At 27.9% G+C, this 23,228-nt stretch overlaps 1 protein-coding gene across 2 annotated transcripts; it reads left to right on the forward strand.

Annotated features, from left to right (window-relative positions):
- Positions 1–7,028: 7,028 nt before the first annotated feature.
- Positions 7,029–22,812, forward strand: LOC123268519 (allatostatin-A receptor). Of its 2 annotated transcripts, none has more exons than XM_044733671.1 (5): positions 7,029–8,664; positions 11,691–11,820; positions 13,704–13,976; positions 14,071–14,316; positions 22,692–22,812. In XM_044733671.1, the coding sequence occupies exons 1-4, from the start codon at positions 8,228–8,230 to the stop codon at positions 14,314–14,316; spliced, it is 1,086 nt and encodes a 361-aa protein (XP_044589606.1). In that variant the 5' UTR covers positions 7,029–8,227; the 3' UTR covers positions 22,692–22,812. The 2 variants fall into 2 exon arrangements, with proteins under 2 accessions (XP_044589606.1, XP_044589607.1); XM_044733672.1 differs by having other exon boundaries at positions 13,722–13,976.
- The last annotated feature ends 416 nt before the right edge of the window (positions 22,813–23,228 follow it).

Here is a 23,228-nt window from a genome sequence, read left to right on the forward strand (position 1 = left end):
CTTGAACATCGTTTTAGTTATTCTAGTTTCCGTGCTTACCGATGCGTCTAATAACAACTCTATTACTGAGGTACAACTTTTTTCGAATACGGCCAAATGGATGGGTTGAAAACCTTCGTCAGTAACAACTTTTGGATCAACTTGATAGCGGGTGATTAATAAATCCGCAATTGTAAGATTCGAATTGAGACATGCCCGATGCAAAGGAAAATCTCTCAGGTAGTATGTTTTTGCCAATTCATTAGAATCTATTTCGGATTGGAAAAATTCTCCTGTACCCGGCAGCTCAAAAGAATTAGTCGCGTCATGAATTGCTTCGTCACTATTAAAACCATTGATTAAATTTGCTTGTTTTTTGATAAGTTCTACTGTACTATTTGAAGAGCGAGGCGAATTATCAATTTTTATTTTATCGCTTAGATGTACCTGTTGATGACTTTGTGAATTCATATTTGCAATTTTTTTGTATGGGAAATTATGCAATAATAATAATTGACTAACTGCACTATAAATTAAATTAGATCAACAATCACTTTTAATTTCTATATTAAACTATTATAACTGAGAATCTGCCAGAATAACACGTGTTAAGTTAACTATTTACAATTTTATAAACTGTCCACAGACAATTTAATATGAAGACGATCGAGTGAGTGTATTCTATCACTCAGTGACAAATTAATGAATTATTTATTAAGTAATTGTTATAAACTAAATAAAAAGTCTTTGAATGACTAAATTGAACGCTAGTTTTATTCGAGTGTCACCAACTTTTCGTAGATATAAAACGTTATTCAGTACACGATGCTTATTGCTAGCGTTAATGACGACAACTAATGTTTATGAAAAGAACAAAGCTCAATTCAAGTCCTTCTTTATAATACCTGGAGATTATCATTCCTTTTTACAAATAGAGGTAGGGATATATTTTCTAAATTAAATTTACTGAGTCTTATTCTTTGTTCTTTCATTTCTAGAAACGCTAGATGTTGACATGAAATTATTTTCTACCTGATAGACTTTCATTGAAAACTGCTGAGCTTTACCACTCATTATTGACAATTGTTATTGTTCTCACAAAATTTAATTCTTCTCTAAAGCGCATTACTTAAATTAAATTTACAAATTTGTCTCTTTTGCTTTGTACTTAACGTAATTTTCTTGCTTAAAATTTTTCGCTTAAGAATTCATTAAGGATAATGAATTCTATGCATAAAAATTTATCCCTTATGTCTCATTCTTGTCTCTAAATTTATTGCAGGTAATTAGAGGTATTATTGGTGACTACCCTCATAATCTATTGATTAAGAAGTCAAATTAATGTTGTTGAAAAAATTTTTGAATTGATTGTATTCGTTTTTTTATAATATAAATTTTCATGTAGTGAAAATATTCGTAAATTATTTTTTACCGTAAAGAAATCATTAGAAATAAAAACAAAAAAACTCAGTTAATATACGAATGATAAATAAATGCATAATAATTTTCAATGGCAAAAATGGGCTGTAAAATTACAGCTATGGGTTTGTTTTTTACTTGTAAATAAATTTGATAATTATTAAAATGTTTTTAAAAAATTATGTTTAACTTATAAAAATTGGATTAATGAGAAAAAATGAACAAAATATTTGTCATGTAAAAATTCATATTTATTATAACATAATAAAATATTCAATTATAGCTTTACAAAATTTTTTATCATTTTACAGGCATTATCTGTGTCATATAAAATTACTTACAATACAATTGTCAGAAAATGAAGTACATTATTTCTATTGTATTTATAGATACAATTAACAAGTATAAAAATGTGAAAATTACATTTTGTACATAATGTTATTTTTAAAAAGAAAAATTGTTAAATTTACATGTACAAATACAAAAAATAAATTATTTAGTAACAGCAACAATTTTAATAACAATTAATAAGTTAGTTGTTTTTTAGATTTCAAACCAAAAACTTCAATAAATTTTCTTATATCAGAATTATCCAAACAATTAACAATTTCAAGCATCGATTTTCTGGGAATATAATAAAACCAGTATTTTTTACTCATCGAAATTTTCTTACATTCATTCACAAGAAATTTTTGTAATTCTCTGTCCACGCGCACTTTCGACATCATAACAATAACTTTTTCATAATATCCATCTATATGTTTGTTCATTATGCACTTATAAAAATTTTCAAACGATTCAAGAAAACTTTTGCTCTTAACGAGTTTCATCAAGTCAGATTTTATCAAAACTTCATAAGCAGTTAATTTTTTATTTTCATACTCCAGAATATCATTCTTCAAAAGCTCAAATTTTCGTTGAAATATAGCTAAGCGATGTGAAAATAAATCATCATGACAATTAGAATATTTTTGACCTACACTATCAATTAATTCTACTTCTTTAGAATTCACTGGAAATCCATACTTGATTCTCAGTTTAATATTTTCAATGATAAATTTAACTGTGAAATCATCAGAATATCCCATAGTTTCCACATTCATAGATTTCAAATTCACATCTCGTACGATCATCACAATTTCAGTTCTTCTCGCACGACACAAATAGTTCAAAGGATGCTTAGCAGAATCTGGAAGAGTTGCGTAGTACAAAGGTCTTGCTAACGACAATCTTTCTTGTCGCGGTAAAAGATACTCAACCATATGACACTCGTGCTTATACGCTGCCATGTTAATCAGTAGAGAGGCCGGATTTCCGCCGATTGACACATTAATATCCGCGCCACCGTCTTCAAGGGCTTTAAGAATTTGGAGCCTTTTCTGACCTAACTTTACTTCATTAATCCTCTGCGAACGATGACACAAGCACGTGTTTTGATTAAAAAGATAATGCACTGCAGCGATACCACGATCGTCCCGATGATTTATCTCCTTTTTGCTCAGTCTAGGCACCAACATTCTGATAATCTCCAAGGAATGATTGTCAACAGCACACATCAATAGCGATCTCTTGTCCGCACTTTTGATCTTCACATCAGCTCTTAACCCGATCAAAACCCTTGCCAATTCAACTCTGTCATGAAGTACGGCAAAAGTTAACAGCGTGATGCGGTTTCCAAATTCACCTCGCCATTTTGTTTCTTTGTAATAATTATCAAATAACACTTTTTCCACTTTTTCTTCCACGCTTATCATCCGGGTCATCAATAAATGTTCGACGATGCTGATTTTGTCGAAAAATATGGCCAAATCCAGAGGCTGAAGACCTTTAAACAAATTTGAATTGTCGCGAAGAACTTGTTCTATCGTCACCAAATCATTTGACAGGATCGCGTATCTTAGTTTTGGATGCAAGTATTGATATTTCTTGGTGAGTAAGTATTCCAAAGGATTTTCTTTGCACATTTTTTGTTCGGTTGTTTAAAAAAAATGAAAAAATTGCACTAGAAATAATGATTATCACTCTGAAGATTGTCAATGAATAATTGTAAACTCAAAAGTTAATTTTCTTCCAAAAATTGAAAACGTGCGTCTTGGTAAAATAAAATAATTTTTGAATTAATGTAAGTAAAACTTAGATACTTTTGAAACTACGACCTTACACTTAAGTGAGTACTTGTCGAATGATTATGCAAATGAAATTTCTTGCTATTTATAGAAAAAGTGATCGGAGGAATAGGTAGCTAAGAAGAAAAAGTTACTATAGAGATCTTTAACTATAGTACAATTACAATTAGGGATGTCCTCTGTAAAGTTATTTAAATTAAGGGTTCCGGAACAGAGAGGGGATAATGATGCTCAAATGAAATTTCAGGTACAAAATGGCACGCAAAATTAGGGACCCTAAACATTTAATGAACATATTTCTTCTTTTAAAGTTTATAAAAATAAATTTAAATATTAAATTAAATTTAAATGGGTCTTCTTTGTTCTATTCATGCTAACACATTAAATAGCTTGAAATTTTATACCTGATTGTCTTTATTAATCTCTGCTGGGTTTTACCCCTCAATACTATCCTAAAGTCTTAAGATTCTCATTAACAATAATTATTGCTTTTACAAATTCAGTTCTTGTTTAAAATGCATTATTTAAAATAAATTTACAATTCAACTTATTTGCTATGCATTTGATATAATCCTCCTATATACTCGAACTTTCGTACAATTTACTTCTTCAGAATCGGTTACTGAAGGGAATCTTAACTATAATAGTATATAATTTGTAAATAGTAATGAAAGTATTCCTGTCATTTAGATTAAAATAAGGGCTTAGGTATGGAAAAAAAATAAATTTATGTGACGCTGTTATTGGCCTTCCAGCTGTTGGGTCTTATCATAGTGAAATAAATGCTTCAATGATATTTTCAAGAACAAAATTTCACGAATAATTCAGTTAATTAATAATAAAGTAGCAAATAGATTTATTTTTAAATATAAAAAATATAATTTTTTTCAATATTTCAAATTTATTCAATTAATGTTCACGCTTTACAATTTTCATTTTCTCAATTTTCTGATTAAATTTTAAGAAATTAGTCTATTAATTTAAACAAATCGATTACTCAAATTAACCATCTGATGATTATAATAAATAATATGCTACTGCAGTCATCATGATTTCTAAACAGCAATGAAACTTTTATCAGAAAGTTTAAAGAACAGAAATTTCTGATAAAGCTACTGACAGTAAATTAGAAATTCCCATCAGTAGATATTGAAGTAACGCTGAACATTTCCAGAAGCTTTGTGAAGCTTGCAAGTGTTATAAGAATAATAAAATATATAAATTTTAATTTTTGAATAAATTTTTGCTTTACAAATTTTATTTGAAAATATTATGAATTTTTAAACTTGTAAATTTTAGCTAAATTTACATTAATTGAAGAATAAGCTCAGAAAAAGAATCAACACAAAAAAGCTCAACAAGGAAAATTTAATCGGAAAAAAATTGGACAAAAAAATATGCTTTTTGAGAATTATTTACCATCAAGCACACTACTCACAAAAATTAAGGGAATATAAAAAAAATGCAAATTTTTTTTAGATTTTTGACGGGCTGTTTTTCAGCGGAAAATGATCGTTCGGTATTTAAAGCTCTGAGTCATCGACAGATGATTACGACGAGCATTTTGATTTTTTCGTTTGCTGGAAAATTTTTCAGATAAACGACCTTAGCGATAGTAAGCTTATCGCCAATTTTCTTAGCATTGGTCGCATTTGCGAAATAATCAATGCGGCCTCATGGCCGAAATCAGATGAGCCCATCGATGACAGCAGAATGATTTTTTCCTGTTAATTATTTGCAACAATACGACTGACCACATCGCCACGAACCAGCTTCCTGAAAATTGCGAATGCGACTTTACTCTCAGAAATGATTTTGTTTCGTTTTGCTCACATTTTGCCTCAGCTCATCAGTAAATTTTGAATAAAAAAGACAAACAAAAAAATTTTTAAATTAAAAAAAAAAATTTTTACAAAAAAAAAATTTTTTTTTAATTTTTTTGTTTGTCTTTTTTTTTATTCAAGTTTACTGATGAGCCGAGGAAAATTGAGAGCAAAACGAAAAAAAAATCAATTTTTCATTTTTCTGAAGATTGCAGCACGATAATGGATAAAATCTCATTCCTTTAATTTTTTCAAAATTTTGAACTATCGGGGCGGAAAAACTACTCAATGGATCAATCTGAAAATCTACAGAGTTTTCAGGGGTACATTGAGGTGTAAAAATTCCTGCAATGTCTAGCTTCCCCGTCGATATTTGTTAAGATACAGTCGATTAACCAAAATAAGGGAAAAAGTCACTTTTTTCAACTTTCTTTAACGCGGTATCGTACATCGATAAGATTTTTTTTTCTGAAATTTTTTTATGAGATTTTATTGGAAATTTTTTCCAGTTTCCAAAATTGTCCTTTTTTTTACTGTGCGATTATTGGTTGCAGAAATATTGATTGTTAAAGACATAAACGTCCTTTTTCGTCTAATCTCGGATATCTTCGCAACGAATGGTCATATCAAGCTAAATAAAAAATGACATTGAAGCTGAATAAACAGGCTATCTGTTCCATAAGGTCGCTTTATCTGAAAAAATTTTTCCGAACCCGTAGAGCGAAAAAAAAATCAAAAATTTCGAAAATTTTTTTTTTCGCTCTATTTCTTCGGATCATGTTAAAACCGTGCTTCCTAAAAAATTTTGACCTCAAAATCTGAAAACTAGAGACTCAGAGCTTTAAAATGCATTTTTATTTTTGCGAAACGATCATTTTCCGCTGAAAAACAGCCCGTCAAAAATCTAAAAAAAATTTGCATTTTTTTTTATTCCCTTAATTTTTGTGAGTAGTGTATAAATAAAACAAATATAATTTATATAAAATACAAACTTTATAAAAAATTTCTCTAAATAAATCTTAATAATTTACATTGAATATTCTCAGCATGTAAGTTTTTAAATTATCCATCATTACACAATTTCTACGATACTTGTTAAACTGGATAATAGCGTTTTATTATAATTTTAATGACGGGATAATCGTACAAAAAATAGTTGCCAATTAAAAACTCCTTTTTTTACAACCAAAAAAAAAGTTCAACATATTTAAAATCAAATATAAAAAGTATGTTTATTTAGGCTCTCGATTTTACCTAGCTTTTCCCTACATGTCTCTTTTTCTTCCATCTTTGCATAAGCTAATACTCGGGTATGGAACTCAGGATGTGTTTGATCCCCGTGATCCACAAATGTTGTAGTGTGAGAGCTATTACGACGGCGCGATCGTCGACACTCATTTAAAAGTCGGCGGCAGTTGTGGCTCGACTACTGAATCACTTTGTCCTGACGCGTCCTACCGTCAACTTACTTCACTTACTACCATAGTATCAAAAACTACCTTCAGTTAAAACCACTCAACACTAAGCAGGTGACAATCAGTGTGACAATTTATGTTTTTATATCAAGGTGTCATAAAAATTATTTTTTTAGTTACTGAGTGTTTCAAGTTTTTGATTTTTTATACGAAAATAAAATTGTGTCTATTTAATAATTTTTTTTTTAATTAATTTCACACAAAACTTTTTAAAAAAAAAATTTAAAAAAAGCATTTGAAAATTATGAAAAAATTATTTTTGAACTTTAAAAAAATTAAAGTGTACGTGAAAAGTTAATTTCAAAGAAAGTTTCGCTCAAAATGACAAAGCATGAGTATTTTAATAGAACCTCATCTATTTTCCGGTTACTCAATAATTGAAGGGCAATAGGGTTACTAATCAGTGGTCACTTTGTTACCCTGAACAAAACCTTTGTAAACATGGATCCTGAAAAGGCGAAACAACGTAAAAACAAAGAGTGTTTTCTGAAGACTTTGTTGTAAAAAATCTTTGTTCTTGATTAAAAGTTACTGTTTTATTAATTAATTTTCATCAGAACAACAATAGAACTCTGAAAGTTTTGTATTTGTTTCATTTCCTCGTAAAGTGCAATCCAAATATCCTCACACGAAACTTAAACAAAGTTTATCCGAAGATAGTTTTCCGAAGCTGTTTCGTATTTATTGCTTGGAGATAAACTTTTCATCGCTCAAGATACTTTAGAATTATCTGGGCTGTTTATATTTTAATATAGTTTGTAGTTTATTAATAGTCCACCCACCTGTGCCAATATCCAACAAATAGATAGATAAAAAATCAATAACAAATTTTGTTTTACGATTAATAAATCCGCAAAACTTTTTTTACTGACTAAATTTATATTTATACAAATATTTTGTTTTATTTATTTTCTTAAGCTAACCTTTGTTGATTTTGATTAACAATCCCTCGAATTTATACGCACCGGGTGATATTTTATTTGGCAAGTCTTGTACGCTAAATAAAGATTTAAATCAATACAAATGATAACTTATCAATGGGAAAAAAAAAATCCGGAATGTTTGAATTGAAGCCAAAGAAGACAACGAAAAATCCAAGGCAAATATTTATCACTCATGCTTTCATATCCATTGAAATAATAAAATGAATATTTTTAAATATTTAAAGTACATCGATGATGATAATTTATTTTTAATATTATTTTAATTATTATGAAAAAGTATATGTATATAAAATTAAGAAGACATAATAATAATATTACATGATAGTAAACATTCTTAAGAATGATACAATATTGTACTTAGGATTAAAGTTAATCCTAAAGCGGCAATATAAGTTACCGCTAAAGATTTACAAAGCAGTCCAACTTTTATTAATAAATTTTTAATGCCGTGAAAGAAAGTAATGCTGGAAGAAATGGATGGTTTTTCAAATCAAAATAGTTCCCGGTGGTGGGACACGAGCATCAACACTACTAACTGTACATCGATGGATCTAAACTGTGATGAGTATCCTTCTACTGGAGAGCTTAATGAAAGCATGGTAAAAGTGGTTGTGCCTATATTTTTCGGGATTATTGGGTTACTGGGCTTAGTAGGCAATTCGCTGGTGGTAATTGTAGTCGCGTTGAACCCCGGAATGAGATCGACCACTAATATTTTAATCATCAATCTGGCTATTGCTGATTTGCTCTTTGTTATATTTTGTATACCATTTACTGCTACGGATTACATCCTTTTGTACTGGCCGTTTGGTGACACTTGGTGCAAAATTGTACAATATTTAATTATTGTCACTGTATGCGCCAGTGTCTACACTCTTGTTCTGATGAGCCTTGATAGGTGAGTTTTATTTTAATTTTTTTTATTATAATCTTAAAAATCGGAAAATTTGAAAAAAAAAAAAAAACTGATTCTGGGTTCAAATTTTTTTTTTATACACGGAGAGAAATTTATAGGAACCTCTTCAAAAATTATGGGAATGATTCCTATAATAAAATGATCATTATAGGTATCAATCCTATGCTCATTATGGGAACCATACCCATAATTTATTGGAAACATTCCTGTACAATAATGGAATAGCTTCAATATATTATGGGAATGGTTCCTATGATATTATGGGAATGACGAACATAATAATAGAAAAATGTTTATGTTCATAATAATGAAGCAATCACATAAAAAATATATAGTAATTATTATATATTTTTTTGCTAATAAATTTTTTTTGTAAATAAAAATTGATTTTTCACTAGAGTGAAAAAATTTCTTTTTCATAATTTTTATTCACGTGTGTACTTAATCTTAAATTGTTTATTCTAACTCAGTTATTATTGTGTTAGATAATATTTAAAAATATTGTAGCAATTCTAAAGTTTCTCTAATAAAAGGGATATTTTCTCACTATACAATTAGAGGAGCAAGGTAGATATGGAAATTCATTGTTTATTTTTACAATTTCATTTTATTTTTAAAACAAATTATTTATTTACAATGCATACGTTGAATATTTATTAAATCCACCTTTTGGGTATGTAACTTTTATTATTTATATGAACAATATTACTTATTTTACATATTTCAAATGATGTTATTGGGAGGCAAGTAAAATTATCGAAATTACTAATAATTTCAAATGCTTCAATGTGGTCATCGAAGTCACAAATAACTTGAGTTGTAATGATAAATATCTCAATATTATTAGGCATCATCACTATATTATGGGAATGGTTCCTATAATATTATAGGAATGGTTCCCATAATATTATAGGAATGGTTCCTATAATATTATAGAAACTACTCCTATATATTATTGGGACCATTCCTATATATTATGGGAACCATTCCTATATATTATGGGAACCATTCCTATATATTATGGGAACCATTCCTATATATTATGGGAACCATTTCTATGTATTATGGGAGCAATTCCTATATATTATGGGAACCATTCCTATATATTATGGGAACCATTCCTATATATTATGAGAATCATGCCGATATTACAGTTATAATTATAGGTATCGTTCCTATAATTACAGGAACCATTCCCATAATTATAGTAACATTTCCCAAAAATTATGGGTACGATTCCCATAATTTAAGTAATCGCTCCTAACATTTCATTAAAATTATAGGAGTGATTTCCATATTTTTCTCTCCGTGTAGTTTTTTAAAAAGAAAAATTTTTTCCCCGAAAAATTTTGTAGAAATTACAAAATTTTTTTTCCTAGAAAAGAAACAAAAATTGGATGGTTTTTAAAACTTTTAAATGTTTACAATTCTTCAATACTTTTGACAGTTTTCCTCCTAACTTTGCTCAAGGTATTGATCAAAAAAAAAAAAAAGTATTATTTCTGTCATGTCAAAGTTACGATCGTTTAAATATGCAGGATTACGCAAGCCTCGATGAAACTGATTTAAAAAACTAACGATGTGGGGCTGCTGAGGGTTAAATTCATCGAGCGAGTGGCATATTCTAAAAAAATTTTCACTTTGATTTTTATATTTTTCTTTTCTTACAATTCTAATTATAAAAAAAAAATTTGCATTGCAAACGATTATAAGAATGACTTATACAAAAAAGTTTTAGTCATACATTTAACACCTCCTGAGGCTTTAATTAGCCTCTTGAATAAGTACTGCAAAATTACGTCTATTGTAATTTTCTTAATGGCTCATTATAACTTAAAGGGTCATTGTTATGTACGAATATAATTTAAAATGCAAAAAAGGATACTCTGCCGTAGAAGTTTCAAATTTAACAACTGTATATTTTTAGAATAAGTTTTTTTATAATCCTGCTTTTTGAATCAATTTCTATAAAAATAAACTTTTAAATTGAATTCTGCTTCGAAAAAAACTAGTTGAATTTTTTTGTTTATATATTTTTAAAAATATGTTTTAGAATGGGTTTTTTTTTAAGACAAGAAAATAAAATTCTTAACAAAAAAAAATCATCGTTAATTGAAAAAAAATAGAGCTTTTCGATAAAAAATCTGATTGTAAATTGAAAAAAAAAAATAAAATTGATTAAAAAAAAAATTCTTGACCTAAAAAAATAATTTTGAGGAACTTCATCGTCTTGATTTGAGTAGAAAAATTTTTGAACTGAGAAATTTTTCTCGATTTAAATAAATTTTGTTTAATTAAAGAATTTTTCTTGATTAAAAAAAAAAATAAACTCTTCAAAATAATTTTCTTAGATCATGTAGTTTTTTTTTCAATATGTGCGTAACACTTGTACCTATTAGATTTAAATCATTAATATAAAACATTTCTGTAACGATAGTATTAAATTCAAAAGAAAAATTACATTAATCATAATTAAATAACGGATTCAATTAGCAAGAAATCTAAATTTAAGCGTAATAACTAAAAAAAAAAAAGATTTCCCTCGGATTCCTTCGGCAGGAAAATAACTTGAAATTTCATAAGATTGAATTTGATCGTTTTAATGAGATATTTATTTATAGAGTGATATTGGAAGCCATGTATAATATTACATACATTTATTATCTTACCCTAATATAAATTATCATGATTCTTTCATGGACGTAAATAATCACCTCGAGCTATCCTCGCAACACGATGTTTATTCAATCTTACCGAGCGTACCATCTGTTGTCTGTAAACACAAAAAAATCAATAGCACATAATCGTGATAATAGTAACTGCAAAATTGTTTTATCCTTATCTCTGGCAAAGCTTCACGTGTGAACGATTAAACTTAAACAATTGGGGAGAAACTTAATACCCACTTGCCCTCGGAGTACCCTTGATATAAGTTGCGTATATATAAGTTGTCAGAAAATATATTATCAAGTATAATAATAACAAAGAAACTTTTTGTTTTATGCAAGGTACTTGGCAGTCGTACATCCAATAGCCTCTATGACTGTGAGAACAGAAAACCACGCCTTCCTGGCGACTTGTTTTGCGTGGTTAATTATTCTAACAGCGTCTATTCCCGTGCTTATTATCCACGGTGAGGTGAGTAATTTTTTTTTATTTCTACCAAGAACTTCTGGGCATAGATTCATCCTTAATCCGTATTGTATTTATTACATCAAACGGAACTTTATTGTAAGCTGAGTATTCACGTAATTGTAAGGAGAAGGACTTTTTTATGTAAATTATTCAGAATTTAGTTTCGGTTCATGTTGAAGTAAATAGTCACGATGCAACTCAGAGAAACTCACTAATTTTTTAAGATTTAATTTTAAGATTAATTGTTATTGCAAAAGTTTTGTTATTTTTGAATAAAGAAGAAGGTGGGATCAAACTAAAGATTAGACTTTTGTAATTGTTTTAAAATTGAGACGATAAAATTTATATGATTAAGTTGATGAAGAAGTCACAATACCCACATGAAAATAATTTATATAAAAAATATATTAAAAATAAATTAATACTGATAAAAACTCGTGAACTGAAAATTTTTTTCGATTCAAATAAATTTTACTGGATTAAAATATTTTTTTTTCATAATTTAAGACAATGGTGTACTCTTAACAATGATTTTCTTGGTTCAAAAATTTTTCTTTTGAGTCAAGTGAATTTTTTTTTTTTCAGCGCAACTTTTGCCCGATTTTTTGTATTATTTTCATTATAATTCAAATAGATGGGAAATTTATGTGCAAAAACATTTTTCAAAGTGTATAAAAAATGTAATTATGGAAGTATTATATAATTTTAAATACATTTTTTGATATTTCTATACATGCATTTTAATTATAGTTAAAATATATAAAATATTCACGAAAATCAGCCAAAAGTTAGCTATTGAAAATATATTTTTATACGTATATTATTTATTTTTATATACTACTTATTTTTAATACAGAGTGTCCCAGAAGTAACGGACGCCATTGTAGCATCTGATAAACAAAATAATTCTGAGACGAAAAGTCCTTAGCCATTTTTTAATCAGACGCATAGATAATTAATTATTAATTAAAATAACGTCCTTTTATGCGTTAGAGAGAGAGAGAGCACTAGTGTCAAGTCAATTGCGTTCCAACGCAGACGCTTGCACGTGTGAATGTGTAAGTAAATATGTGTGACTACGTTAGCTATAGAAACTAGTTAGTCATACAGTTAGTTGTGTCTTTGTTTGGCACATACTTTATTGGACACTGGCGCTCTCTCTCTAACAAATAAAGAGACGTTATTTTTAATTAATAATTAATTATCTATGCGGTTAATTGAAAAATGGCTAAGGACTTTTCGTCTCAGAATTATTTTTTTCATCAGATGCTACAATGGCGTCCGTGACTTTTGGGACACCCTGTATATTTTTTAAACAAATTTTTTTAATAGCACGGAAAAAAAGAGAATAATTTAATTATACATAGCTATACTCGGGTTATAACGGGTAATTGTAACGCCGTAAGGCAACAATTAAAATTTAATAAATAATAATAATTACATTATAAATAGTAACAAGCGTCGTTTTATATAAAAAACTAGAAAATTGCAGTTCGAAATAACATTTTTATAAATTCAAAATTTAATGTTAATTTTCAGAGCTTTCAATGTAATATTTACACTTTACAATGTAATTCTTACAAAATCTGTAATAATTATAATCTGAAACTAATTTTTTCAGTTTTTTATATGAAGCGCGGCGTTAAATTATATATTATAATTTTTCTCTTTTTCTTTTTTCGGTGTAGAAGTCAATAAAATGCTCAACATTGTATCAAAACTAAATGATTTACATTCAAAAAGTCCTTTTTTCTACAATTAAAATAATTAATAATAATATCAATACCCCGAGCAGAATAATATTAATTATAAAAAATAAAAATATCTCCAGAAGTTCTTAAAATTACGTGAAAAAGTTCAAGGAACTCGGAAGTTAATTTCTGCAGATTTATCCGTCATTACAGCGACCAAGTAGTCAAAGACCAAACCAAATGATGTGTCGAATTCGCCTCGACGATCGAGTGGTTTTTCAAGTAACATTTTTTTTATTGAGCTACGTGATCCCTTTAACGCTCATATGTGGTCTCTATATATGCATGCTCATAAGACTGTGGCGCGGCGCACGTACCAGTGCTGAAAGTCGCCGGGGTAGAAGGAGAGTAACTCGGCTTGTGATTGTCGTAGTTGGAGTTTTCGCCTTTTGTTGGTGTCCTCTTCAGGTCAGTTCTAATTTTTATTTTATAAATTTTTGCATCTACAACATAACATGTAAAATTTAATTTAATTGAATCAATTTTATTTCAATTGTTACAGTTGATATTAGTGGCAAAATCACTAGACTTTTATCCGCTGTCAACGGCATCAGTGATGTTTCAAATCGCGAGTCACGTTTTGGCGTACATGAATAGCTGCGTCAATCCCATTTTGTATGCTTTTCTGAGTGAAAACTTTCGCAAAGCCTTTAGAAAAATAATTTACTGTAGACCGAGATATAATCCTCAAGGAATTGGACCTCCTACGAAGACCACCAGAGCTGCTAGTAGTGGTGATATACTTTAGGTATGCTATTTTTATAAGTTAACAATTATGATTGAATTTTTATTTTTATAAAAAATCCTTATTTTTTTAAAAACAATTTTTCATTCTACTTTTTGTCCTCGAAAAACTTTTAAGCTTTGCCAATTTTTTAAAATATAAATCCTCGAACCTCAATTTATTTGAAGTAAAAAAAAAACTATCGCCACTGTCGAGCCAACTTAGTAAAATATTTTTAAGTGAATCCATAAAATATAAAAAATTTCACTATTTCACCCGACTTTTACTCGTAAAACACTCCCGACCTTGTAGGGTATTAATATTAAAAAAAAAAAAATGTATTATTTCTAGTTCAAGTACTTTGTTTTTGTTTTTTTTTTTTTTTTTTTTATGGGGTGAAAAAATTAAAAATAATAAAATAAGAAGGTTCATCGACTCAACTTAATAACTTAATTTTTTTTTTTAGTAATTAATTTATGAAGATTCTGTTAATTGTTTTTGCTCGTTAAAATTTAAGGAGCTTGATTTAAAATGAAAGTATCAGGAACTGAAGTATCTATTGTAGTTCAGAAGCAAGCGTAAATTACGAGAAATATATCGGTATGCTTTTCTCTGATCACCAAAATGGCAGATGATAGAAGGGATAGAAGGGTCGAAATAAGAAATGACTTGGTTCGTATATATTGTAATCGTCTGATTGAAGAGTATAGTCTGTGGCATTGTTACGAAATTTTATGGTATATAGAGGTAGGGAAAAAGGGAAATAATGAAAGAAAAACGTGTTGGTTTATAAATAGTCTTAATGTTTTTTTATTTTTCTTTTTTTATCATCACGGAAATGTATTGCGATCAATACTTTGAAAGTAAATTAATTTTTGTAATACCAACTGCAATAAAAGAGGAAAACATCAACTGCGTTTTATTACGTAATTTAGTTTATTTTTAGCACATAGGTCATTATTTGGTAAATTCCCGTACACTTAACTCAAGAAGATGAGTGCTTACATAAATCTCTTATGATAATTGTTAAACTTTTCTCGTTATACTTTTTTACCTCACGTACATCAGTATCTGTGTTTAAATATAATGAAGCTTCCCATCCTCATAAAATAAAGAAAAAAAAATTTCTTTTTCATTGGAATTTTTTTTGTAGCAAAATTGAGATCAGGAGTTACTAATGGGGCATTCCATAGTAATTGGTGGGACATTTGACTCTGGAATTCTATTAATTATCTATACTTATAAATGGAGAGCCGGTTTTTTTTGTCCGGTTATACTGCGAAAATTACTGAACCGATCGAAATAATACTTAGACCATAAGATGTAGCGTGTTTCGGAGAAGGTTTTAGTATATGATATGGTGGTGATTACTTATCCGGAACCTATATTTTTTTGACTTAGAAATAATGAATTTTTATTGTAACTAAATTTATCCTATTCGATTGTCATTTATTTAAAATACATTTTTTAATTCTATTGGTTATGTTTATATACTAGGCAGATTTCTTCACTTATGCGAACTGCTATTTCCTTAACTGAAACTTTCAATGCTCATTAAAAATTTTTTTTTTCATATCAATTATTATTCATTTTTGTAAGGAAGACACGGGAATGTTATAATGATTACACATTGAAAGTTACAATGAATATTAGTTAAAATAATTACATGGATAAAAGGTACATGCCAATTCGATAGAATTGGGAATCTGTACAAGTCAAAACAATACTCTAATTAAATTTCAAGTCTAGATCTAAAAATGCAATTCTATAAAGTGCCCAGCGGAGCGGGCGAGTAACAGCTAGTAAGCTATAATTATATGACTGAAACTTATACTATAGTAAAATTTATTTTATAATATAGAAGAATATCTAATAAACAACATCTCTTTGTCAAAAACCTCGATTACTTTTTAAATTTCTCGTAATTATCATTTGACAGAGTGCAACTGGTGGGACATCGAAAAATCCTTCTCTTTTACCGCGGTATATTTAAAGTCCAATTTCAGTTCGACCACTAAACTTTTAAAAAATACTTCCCTCTCAATAAAAAATTTATCCTACAAACATTCAATATTATGAAGAATTAAACTGATTCCCTACGTAGCAACAATTAAAAAAATTTTTTTTATTGTGACTGGCGGGACAAGTACAAAATGTCTACATCAAGTTGTTTATTAAAAAGACTTTTATATTATTTCAACCTTAGAAACATTATTGTTTATATATTTAACTATAAATTATTTAGGATAATAAAAAAAAACTAATTAAAAAACACAAATAAAGGATTTAGTATGCTGACAACACGATCTTGATAAATTTAGGTGTTAATTAATAATGAACATAAAAAAATTTGTTTTTAAAACTATAATAATAAGTATGTTAGTTAATAACAAACATAAAATGAATTTGTTCTTAAAACTATTAAAAAAACGTTTGACTCGGATAGAAGTTAGTACGGCTGAAAAGTTACTAGGAGAGAAATAGTATATTACACTACAAGGGCAGAAAGTTGAGATTCCTGCACTGCGCGCCATGATGCCCGAGGCGAAGCCGAGCTTCGCTCGACCGATAACAACGTACTCGGTTTTGTTGAGAATGCACTCATAATCTCAGCCTCGTGACGTCACTTCAAGCTTACCAAAATACCATTGCGCATATGTATAGGAAATAACTATTTAATGACCAAATATGTGCGTTGCAATGTTCAATTGATTGATTGAAAAATAATTGGTGCGGATTTTACTATCAAAATTTTTGTTAATCCGAAAATAGTGAACTACGGGCTTTTTCTATTTTCATATCACGCGTGGGATGTTTTTAATTTTCTGATATGAAAAATTTTACGTGGACAACAATTGACTTTGAATACTTTGCTTGATTGAAATATTTATTTTACTAAAACGATTCAATTGTTTGTTGTTTATTCTTTCATTCAATTAATTGTTGTAGAATTTGTAAAAATGTTAAGCCAAGCTTTTGGAATTTCTGTAAATGAATTAAGTTTGAGTCAAAGGGTATTAAATTTGTTGTGTAGTGTCCTACAATTGTAGAGGGAAATCCTTGATTTCAAACGTGGGGTCCGAGGACACTCTCTTTGAGAGAAACTATCTATTTCATCCATTGGATTTAAATGTTTGCATTGATTGCGTCAAAGACTATTTTACTCAGTACTAACTTTTTCTTTAATGTGAAAACTTGCTTCATGTTAATGTTTGCATAATTACGATGTTTACATAATTACGACATTGTTTCAAAAAATTATAATTTCAAATGAATAAATATTTTATTTTATATAAAAAATATTTTAAAAAATTGCATTTATAATTTTTATAAATTTCTTTACATGTCATTTTTATAAAATAATTTATTTGTTAAAAAGAAAATAATAGTTAGCACATAAATTAAAAAAAACTTTTAACTTTAATAATAATAACACAAACAAATTTTATTAATTCAATGCTCAGTAAAAAAGTCTCGAATCTTTTTTTCAGTATAAAAAATTTTATTTTTTTTTTGGTAAAGTAAACTAACGTTGCTTAAAAAATAATAATTAATTACTGTTTGCCGAGTAATAGCTGATATATAAAATATATCTTGTGTAACGGAATTATATTATTCAACTTTTGCAACGCTTGCCTGCAATATACAGCAGTAATTAAATGAACTTTTTAAATGCTGGTATATTATATTTTTCTGAACTAAATATCAAAGTGCATTTCAATATTTAATTGCTCTATTAATGATTAATTTTTATAATATAAGAATAAATATTAAATTAAGTTAGAAAGTTCGGGAAGATAAAACAAAAGTACAATTAGTAAAAGACAAAAGAAGTGCGAACTCTAAGGAAATATTTACAATTAATTAAAATGAAAAATTACCATGTAAAATTTTTAGTTTATTTTTTCAACACAAAAAAATTTTTCCTAGGATCCAAAAAAAAAAAAATCACTTAAAATATTTTTCTCGCGCTAATTGCCGTTGAAAAAAATTTCTTTTTTTCCTCAAGTACTAAAAAAAATATATAGCTGACTGAAAATCAATTTATTGAAATCGAAAAAATTTTTATGACAAATAAATTTACCGAACGCGACTATTGTTTACTCCTTCAGAGGGTTACTGAGCATAAATAATTATTAACAAAGAAACGAATGATGATGACTAGACAATGTTGTACTAGGACTATACTACTCCGGGTCTCCTCGAAGGGTCCTGATGGAGTAAAGAAAGAGGTCTCGGGGTTTAAGATATTCGCTTACATTAGAGAGTCTGAAAATATTAAAGGTAGGCTTCATATTTTCCGATGTACTCCACTTTGCTGGAGACCCTTCTCTACAAAAAACATTAATAAAACATAATGCGATACAATGATAAATACATTTTTCAAGTTGTAAGGAAGATAGTGAGCGTAAAAGGAATAATACATCAATCAGTTTGATACTCATGAAAGATATGGGGAGCCAAGAGTTTGTCAAATAAAACGAAATTTCTTCAAGACAATGTTAAGAAAAGAATTATATATGTTTTGCGGCAAACTACACTGGATATAATATTACATGTCCTTTTTTTATGATCGAATTCTATTCGACTTTATTTATTTCAAGATATCATCTTTGAGTAGTTTTCCATTTTTATTTTGACCTTAACGACAATATGATATTGCAAAATTAAAGCTTGTTCTTCCGTTATGTTATATCGCATATCATACTGTCGCAACAAAGTAAACATATTTTATCGATTGAGGGCTTTTAACGCAACCATGTATCTCAAATTTTTATAGTTAAAAGTTTCAACCCAAAAAGATAACAATTATCTGAAAATAAAAATTAATAATTAACTATAAATGCGTTATTGAAAATAATTATTAAATGTAACAATTATTATGGCAATATGTGTTTAACAAGATAAAATTTTTCTTCACTCAAAAAAATTTTGTTTCACTAAAATGATTATTATTATCTTCATAAATATTTTTTTGAATTTTTTGTAGGTTGCCTCAAAATTTTCCATTTTAAAGATACAAGGTTTTGTTAGAAAATAATTAGATGAGTTATTTTTAAATATTTTCAATTATTATCGAATCTATATTATTAAGAGAATAAGAAAAATTTTGTCTCTCGGATAGTCATATGATAAAGTCGGTTTTTTTGGTGAAATTTAGTGTCATTGCAAAGGTCTTGACTTGAATTTGAACCTTTTCAAGGTTTCATATTATTCTCACCGATAGTCAATTTATGATGATAAGTATTTAGGCTGCATTCAAAAATGCTCTATCTCTAGATACATAATTAAGAAATGACCTTGTATCTTGTAAACTATTGACATTTTTAAAGATATAAGCTCACCCCGGCATTACACTCATCAAGACCTTTCATTTGAGTACCCACATCAATTTTTCATATATTTATATATATTATATATATGTATATATGAAAAATATATCAAAATGTATGTGGGTACTCAAATGAAAGCTCTTGATGAGTGTAACATCGGGATAAGCTTATATCTTTAAAAACATCAATATTTAAGAAATGACCTTGTATCTTGTCAACTAATGATATTTTTAAAAATATAAGCTCACCCTGTCATTACACTCATCAAGACCTTTCATTTGGGTACCCACATCAATTTTTCATATATTTATATATATTATATATATGTATATATGAAAAATATATCAAAATGTATGTGGGTACTCAAATGAAAGCTCTTGATGAGTCTAACATCGGGATGAGCTTATATCTTCAAAAACGTCAATATTTAAGAAAGTACAGTGCAATTTAACAAAAGCCATTATTTAATAAAGCAAAATTTTAATTTTTTATAGTTCACAAGTCACGGCAGTCACATAGTGACTACAAGGCTGCTAGTTTTGATTATTCTTCGATATATTTTAATAAAAATTTCACTATTACAAATCAAATCTTATTTATATTTCTTTATATATTTTTTTATTATTATTATGAATCTAATTCATCATAAGTCTCTAAGTAAGAAAATTAATTATTTATAAATAATTAACATTTGTTGATTATTTTAACTCCTCTTTAGTCATGCTTTATATCTAATTATAATTATTCTTTGTTATATTATTATGTATATCTACAGTTTGCACACAAAATCTGTCTGTATTTAATATCTTGCCATTCGGCCTGTGCCTTGGCATTTAAAATAAATAAATATTACGATCATATATTTTTAATAATTACAAAGGCACCAAAAATAGTCGAAGAATTGAGTTATAACTCAGAGTTACGTCAGAGTTCATTCTACATGCAAAACCATGTTGTACTTCATTCCTCAGTTTTATTTATCTTATTTCAATTTTACTCGAAGCTATTTCGAGGTAAAGTCAACACGATAAATTTGAATTACATTTAAATGCATAAAGTTCATTAATTGTTTTCTATTTCACTTTTAAATCCAATAAAATACGCTTCGAGCAAGTATCTAATAAAGATCAAACTTTTCAAATGAAAAAGTAATATAAAACACAGACTTATTCGAATCCTACACAATTGTAGTCATTAACATTTATGTTATTTGGATTTAAGTTTCAAAATTTTTATATCCGAATATTATTTTTCTTTGAACATTACTAAGAGAATAAAACATCTACTTATTGCTTTATGATTAATGTCATTTTGCTTTCAAATCAGTTTATTTATTTTAGCATAAACAACACTTTTATTAGAGTAGCAAATCATCTCGTGGAAACAAACCCTTTGCTGTCATCACAGAGACAGTAAACAAGACGAATGTTTTATCATTTGTACACTGTATTATATTTAAAAGTAGAAAAATTTTTTCACATATTCAGATGACAATTATTTTCTCTTAATAAACAAAAATGATGGAGTGTAATTTATTGTTCTTGAAAAAAAAGTTATGAAATAACAAAAATATAATGATAATAAAGTATTATGGTGAGCACAAAATTATCAACGCTTCAACTTTCATCCTCTAGCTCACAAGATCCCACTTGGTAAAGCCAGCCTGGATATTTTACGCGAATATCTAGATGGAAAACGACAGACGTAATCTTTCAGGATTGGCTTTTTAGTTCTGCTCGTTTAACGCTGCTTTCCTTTTAGCTTGTTAGCTGCATTAAAGTTACAAATAGTAAAAGCATGTATGGATAACCTAGTAAAATGTAAAATGGGAAACTATTTAAAAAGTAGAAGTTTCTGATGTTCTGATGATGATGTCATTACAATTTACTCATAGGATTTATAGATAAAGAGATAAAATAAATTTAACGTAATGAACAAAGCAGTGACTTTTAAATTATTTTAACTCCAAATTTGGAAGTATTCATCGTGGATAAAAAAAAACTATTTTTGGCTTTGAGTATTGTTAGCAATAATTTGACAAGAGTTTAATTTGTTTTATTTTGTAATACGAGTATATTTTTTTACTGAACTTCAATTAAAAGAAAATAATATAACACAATAAATTAGTTTTAATTATAAATTCTATTCTAAAAAATTCATTATAAATTGGCTAAAATTAATTATTAATTAATTTTCTGTCAAACGTTATGCGCTTACTGACATAATAATGAAAATTTCTGACTCAATATCTCTTTGAAAAATTATCACCAGCGTATGAAATTAATCGGATACAAAATTGTAATTTTATGTAAAAAGTAAAGTTTATTAAAAATGAATTGCATACTATTATTAATTACAATTCACATTTATCATTGTTGTTATTCTGCCTTTGACGACTTTTAAAAAAATTGGCTGTTGATATTCTGGATGAACAACTGGATTTCGACGGTGTGGTTTTCAATATCCAGCATTGATTTATAGTTATAGTGATACCGCGCACAGAAACAGCTTGTATAAAATTAAATGTAGTACCGTGATATATGATATATTCTATACCCATATGCCATATTGTAAGCGTAATTGAGTTTTTAAAATAAAAAAAATCTCATTTCAACAATTCGCCCTTTGTAAGATTTTACAGAGCTTCAGTAGAAAAATATGGTGCACTAAAATATCTTAAAAAATTATTTAGCAATTCAAAACTTATCGTTGGCCTCTTCAGTATTTATTGGCTTTTAAAAAACCCCAAGCTATGAATAATCGATGGAGTATTCAAACAACGAATAAAATTTATAAAAATTGACTCTGCTATAAAAGTGTGACAGAATTTACAATTTTATTTAATTTAGCTCTTTCCGTTATCTTTGGTGAATTCGACCTGCGGAGAAAAACTTATTTAAAAAAAAGTATAGATCGAAAGATACGTACGTGACTAGAAGGAAAATCTAAGAAAACTCAAAAATAAATAAGGAATATTGAAGAAGTGAATATTTGCAAAGCAGATAAACTTTTTTCTCTATTTTAAGTAAATATATACTTAACCTTTTTTTTTTTTTTTCATTTCAGATAAATGGAACGCTTTCAAGGGAATAAGCAATTTTTGTTAATTTCTATTTCAACATATTTTTTTTTATTCAAAAAAATTTTTAAAAATAAATAAAAATGTATTCTTACTTAATCATTAAATTTTTATTTTTTATCAATTTATTTTTCAAATTATTTGCAAAAAAAAATTACATATTACAATTTATTAAGTCCACAAAATTTAAAATTTATTACTATCTCTCACCAATATTTACTAATTAATTTAAATTAATAAAGTCTCCTAGTGCTTCCAGTTAATAAAAATAATTAAAACCCAAAAACAAATAATTCTCTCCGTCCAACTAAAAAATTATTACCTCAGATATTAATATTTTTTCCCACTAATATATCTTCTTTATTCGGGCCTTGGTCTTGAAACAGGATCTTAACATTCGTTACCTTTTTAATAACTACCCAGCTGCGGATACGGCTGCGGCTGACTTACTTATTGTACTTAATTTGCCCTAGCTACATTGGGGTTCGAACCCACGCTTGGGCTCCAGATCGAGAAGTAAAGTC

This window comes from Cotesia glomerata, linkage group LG7, assembly GCF_020080835.1.
Source record: "Cotesia glomerata isolate CgM1 linkage group LG7, MPM_Cglom_v2.3, whole genome shotgun sequence".
Lineage (NCBI taxonomy): Eukaryota > Metazoa > Arthropoda > Insecta > Hymenoptera > Braconidae > Cotesia > Cotesia glomerata.

What these genes read in the sequence shown, in the direction of transcription:
- LOC123268519 (XM_044733671.1), top strand. Translation starts at nt 8,228, where the DNA reads ATGCTGGAAGAAATGGATGGTTTTTCAAATCAAAATAGTTCCCGGTGG. An exon ending in TGCTTATTATCCACGGTGAG is followed by an intron (nt 11,821 to 13,703) that starts GTGAGTAATTTT and finishes TAATTTCTGCAG; the next exon opens with ATTTATCCGTCATTACAGCG. An exon ending in TTTGTTGGTGTCCTCTTCAG is followed by an intron (nt 13,977 to 14,070) that starts GTCAGTTCTAAT and finishes CAATTGTTACAG; the next exon opens with TTGATATTAGTGGCAAAATC.